This window comes from Sander vitreus, chromosome 8, assembly GCF_031162955.1.
Source record: "Sander vitreus isolate 19-12246 chromosome 8, sanVit1, whole genome shotgun sequence".
Lineage (NCBI taxonomy): Eukaryota > Metazoa > Chordata > Actinopteri > Perciformes > Percidae > Sander > Sander vitreus.
In genome coordinates, this window is record NC_135862.1 from 22,756,869 (window position 1) to 22,762,150 (window position 5,282).

Genomic DNA, 5,282 nt, shown 5'->3' on the forward strand with positions numbered 1-5,282 from the left:
AAACTAAGGTTCAAGATACAGAGTGCGAAAAACATGAGTGGAATGGTAAAGAGTATGGGGGATGCTAATGAGTTATGAGTTAATGAGAGAGTGTATGGAGTGTGTGTGTATTCATGTTACAATTAGTTTAGCAAAAGCCTTGGATGAGGATGAAACAAACAGGACTTGACTTTGTTGTGCCCCGGGTGTTTGTGGGAACATTATGAAAATACTTAGCAGCAGAAATGGAAATAATGGCTTTAAGAATACAAAACAGGAGCGTGAATTAGTCAACACAAGGTATGTCATGCAGTCCTTCCAGAAAAATGCAGAGTTTTTTTGTGATTGTTGGGGGCAAAAATCCTTGATTATGCGGCACGTTTTCTTGATGCGATGGAATATGCGGGATTAAATTGCGGGAACTTGCAAAAATTGCGGGAACTGTGGTTCCATCATGGCTTCATCGTGGGGTTTTCAGCTTTTCGATGATGTTCACGTCGCGTAATTACGTCACTTCGTCAAACGCAACATTTTTCAACTTTCTGCTAAGATATGTGTGACTTTTTTGCAACGAAAATGCGGGGATAATGAAATCATGCAAGCCCCGCATATTTTGCGCGGAAATCTGCAATTTATGCGGAGAAAGTGCGGCGTATTTGAAAAAATGCGGCCCAACCATAAATATGCGGACTTTGGCTGATTATGCATTGAATTATAGGATCGCATAATCACGTTTTTCTGGAGGGACTGGTCATGAGTCCATATGTTGCTGAGATATGGAGGAAAGCTCTGTGGACAGTGTGTTAAGGTTTTCTATAGGCTAATTCTGAATATAATTGGAGATATATACAAGAAATTGAGGAAAATGTCTTTGTACAGGTAGGTCGAACTGTTAGAAATACACTTAAATGATTGTTATCTGCATGCACAAAATGTGTCAGTTTGGGTGGGGGGTGAGCATCCAGATCACTTCAAGGTTAGTGTATAGTGCTGTCTGCGGAACAGTCACACATTTGTATTGTTGGGGCTCTGTACTCCAGCACATTGGTTTTCAAAAGAAACCATGACAGTGGAATTAAAGTGCTGACAATTACATTTGAGGGTGTTTAAAATAGACCTAAACAAAGTAATCACATTTGATATTTATTATTTGGTTGCATTCATTTCCATTCAATGTGAGGTCTACAACTCACAGGCATCCTTTGCCAGGCCTTTACTACAGCTGTCTTCACTTCTTTCTTGTTTCAGGAGCTTTTTGCCTTCAGTCTGGTTATCAGCAGTGAATCATATGATCAGTCGGAGAGAGGTGACTAACTTGGCAAGTCTGCATTCCATTATTGGGGCATAATAGTTGCCTTGTGTGTATATGTTTTGGGTCATTGTTAAAAAAAAACTGGGGTTGCAAAAAGTCTTACACTGTTGCCCAATATGGATGTTAACACCCGCATATAGCCTTAAAGCTGTAAGTCAGCACTTTAACCCCACAGTTATACTTTTATTTCAAATCCAATGTAATGGAGTATGCTACAGAGCCAAAACAATAAAAGAAAAGGTGCAGATTTGACTTAGTGCTTAATGACTTTATGGTGATCATAAATTAGAAATAGAATAAAAAAGGTAGGCAAATGTTTTGCATTAATTTGGGCAAACTGTGTTCAGGCACCCATCCCTGCTTGCCTTTACCTCATTGACACGGATATTTCGCAGACACGAAATATAATTTGTTTAAAATGGTGACATTATTTCCAAAGTAGTTCTGCCCCAGGTATCAATTATCATAATGGCTGCCTTTGCCAATACCACACAATCCTCTCTCATAACACAAACACACACACACACACACACACACACACACACACACACACACACACACACACACACACACACAACGCGGTGCGGTGCACTTGCTCCGCTCCTCTCTGAACCCTCCTTTCCACGATCCGCCCACCATCTCGGGACTGGAGTCACGTGTCTCACCGCCTAGTGTCTCTCTGCTAGCCTACACCACCACAAACTCACCCAGCGCCCGGTGGAGAGAGAAAGGACGATGAGAGACGGAGAGGTGCACACGGACAGAACGCGTCTATAGCCTACGACGCCAGTGGGTGATAATGGAGAACGTTCAATAGAGGATAACCGCTGTGGTGATCCGAAATTTTATGTTTCCCGCAGAGGAGTGATGTGACAAGGCATCTGAACAGGACGGGAGATGAGAAGCACGCTGTTTCGGAGACCCTCTTCTTCCTGTGATCTCAAACAGTTCGCCTGTGAGCCGCGGCGCTTGGGGGGGTGTACGGGACACGGCGCGCACGGCTCACAGCCGCTCCAGCTCAACTGTGGTCTGAAGAAAATTCATTCTTGCTGTCTTATTTGAACCTGCCAGAGCGCTGTGGGTCTCCGAAGGGGAAGAGTGGTCTTCACCATGAGGGCTGTTTCCGCAAACTTGTTCGCTCTTCTTTTCCTGTGCGCCCTTGCAAGTGTTTTCTATGTCTGGAGCGCACTGGAGAGCCGTTTGGAGCGACACAAACGGGGGTTCTCAGTACCGGGCGGGGGGTCTTTTTACCAAGGTCTCCCGGCGGACCTCTCCGCCAAAACTTTCCGGGCATTGCTCGCTGTCCCAGCGGCACAAAGACCGCACTTGGGGGGCAGACTTGAGGCTCGAAACCTCACTGATCAAACTGCCTCTGCAGGAAATCGAGATTACCATGTGAATGGGGATAACAAGAGGTCAGCGCTGCGGGAGGGCCCGGTCAAGTTAGGCTCCCCGGTGGAGGATGGGATATTTTGGAGTGAATGGCTGGAGGATCTCCTTCCCGTGGGCTTCACGGAGGACTATGCTCAGGCTTGGCGAGAGAGAGCCAGGACATACAGAATAGTGCAGCTGGAGCCTGGATGCGGCAGGATATCGAATCAGCTCGCCACTTTTGCAGATGGGACCAAAGCTTGTGTGCGTTACGGGATAAACGCGGATCAGGTGCAAGGAGAAACTTTGACATATTACCTTGCCAGTTTGCTCGGCATCACAAACCTGCCCCCTCTCATACTGTCCCAGCTGAACAGTGACAGTGAACAATGGGCGGCTGTGAGGACGCGCATAGGTGGTTTACAGTGGAGTGATCGAGCCGTGGTGTCTCTCACTGAGTGGGTCTCCAACCTGACCGGGGTGGTCACACCGGCGCCGCTCAGACAGGAGAGCAGCGGGCTGCATCCTGTGCTCGGGGAGCTCCGGGACAAGACGACGTCGGAGCTGCTGGAGCTAATGCAGTGGACCGACCTGATTCTATTCGACTACCTGACTGCAAACTTCGACAGACTCGTCAGCAATCTGTTCAGCCTGCAGTGGGATTCGCGCGTAATGGAGAGGGACACCAACAACCTCCTCAGAACACCCCGTGGTGACCTCGTATTCATAGACAACGAGGCCGGACTCGTGCACGGCTTTCGGGTGTTAAACATGTGGGAGAAATATCACAATACAGTACTGAGCTCCGTGTGTGTGTTCAGAAAGAGGACCATGCAGCGCGTGGCGGAGCTGCACAGGCGCAGAGACGCTAGGAAAAGGCTGCTGGAGCTCTACAGAGACAGCGAGCCTTTGTCTCTGGAATTAGGATTTCTTTCAGACGAGCACGCCGGTGTTCTCCAGAACAGGATAGACAGATTATACAAACACATTTTGCATTGCAAAGGGAAGTACAGCCAGCTGTGAACATTCAGCATGCACAGGTGATGGGTTTGTGGTCTGCACGGTATAATGAGCTCCTCAAACGCGATTGGCACACCTGTGCTTAACTGATGCACATTACACAAAACTCTCTTGAATATCCAGCTGAACTACCTCTTGTGAATATAAATGTGTTGCCTACTTTATAAATAAGTACATTTGACACATGTTTATAAGCTCCATGTTGAGATTTCCACTGTATGCCTCACACAGAGGAATGACCAGTCTATTCTGTCTTACTTTCACCCCATGATGCTTACGCCACCGAATGGTATTAAATGTAAAGAGTAGGATATATTTGCGACTAGGGTATCATAACGCAGCCCTTCATGTGTATTTGGATTCCTGACTTTTGTTCAAAAATCCTAGTGATAAACTCCTAAGCCTTAACATAAGTTCTTGAATACTGTATTTCTGTTGACATCGGGCTCGCTTTTTTTTAATAGAAACTCGTTTGCACAGTACATTGTCATCGCAGCACCTGCACTCCTGTAATTGTGTTTGCTTTGCATATTCAGCCTTACAGTCACAGGTGTATCATACCCATTGTACATGTTGTAAGTAGGTTGTAAATATTGTCTGCCAACCTGTTTTGGAAACTTGACGCTCCACTAATTTAACGTGCATTGTAACATTCCAAAATCTCTTGTCCTTTTTGATAAATACACTGTAATTTAATTTAACTGCGTGTTTCGTATGCAGTTTGTGCTTAACTGCCTTATAAGAGTGCATCTTATATTTACCTAGTCTGCCTCTGTACTTGCCCATTACAGTGCTCTCATTGTGCTGTAGAAACATATCTTGCACTGGCACACTGTTCCCCAGGAGCCCTTATGTCAACCCTTGGCACGCTACAACAGGAATCTCTAATCCCCTTCATAATCTCACCCAGAATGATAAAGTGAAGGAGAAAACTGACATCGTTTGACGTCCTTTGAAAAGGGTTTACTGTTCCCTTTCTATATGAAAACCTGCTTTTCATATTTGTCTCTCTGGTAATATTAAACGGTCAACCTACGGCCAAGGCTGGATGGCATATTTGGTTCATTCGATTCTGATAAAAAGTAAGAAAACTCCCTGTGCTGCTGAGAGGCCAAGCCCACAATTAATGAGTTCTCCGCTCTCAGAGGAGAGCCTAGTTTACAGTTTTTCAAAGGTTGAATTTGTAACTGTGAAAGGTATTAAAGAGAAAAAGTACAGTCCTGGAGGTCAGCTGCATTATTTTGCCTCATGCTTTCACTTCACATAACCCTATCTTTCTATAATTTGACCCTTTTAGAAGCATCCTCTCCTTATTAGTTCCACTATGGACACAGCTCTGTGTCTGATTTCTGGTTCTAGACTTATGAGCACATTAGAGGGAAAGCCAATGATTAAACCTTTGAAGGCCTAATTCATACCAGCCTCTCACTGTTCTGCACATCATCTGGTTTCTTTTATAGCTTTTCTTTTATGTATGGCCAACGCCAGGACATACCACTACTATTAAGTACATCTCCATAGAATGGGATGAGTGCATCATGTTCTAATAGTGACTTGATTTGTACTCGCACTTCATTTCATGGCTTACGGCACGTGTGTC

General features: G+C 45.3%; 1 protein-coding gene across 1 annotated transcript; it reads left to right on the top strand.

Annotated features, from left to right (window-relative positions):
- The first annotated feature begins 1,986 nt into the window (after positions 1-1,986).
- fjx1 (four-jointed box kinase 1) lies at positions 1,987-4,907 on the top strand. Its single transcript, XM_078257506.1, has one exon. It carries the CDS (start codon positions 2,402-2,404, stop codon positions 3,683-3,685), a length of 1,284 nt encoding a protein of 427 aa, XP_078113632.1. The 5' UTR covers positions 1,987-2,401; the 3' UTR covers positions 3,686-4,907.
- Positions 4,908-5,282: the final 375 nt, after the last annotated feature.

Bases quoted from the DNA above. Each gene is read 5' to 3' on its own strand.
- fjx1 (XM_078257506.1), top strand. From the start codon at position 2,402: ATGAGGGCTGTTTCCGCAAACTTGTTCGCTCTTCTTTTCCTGTGCGCC.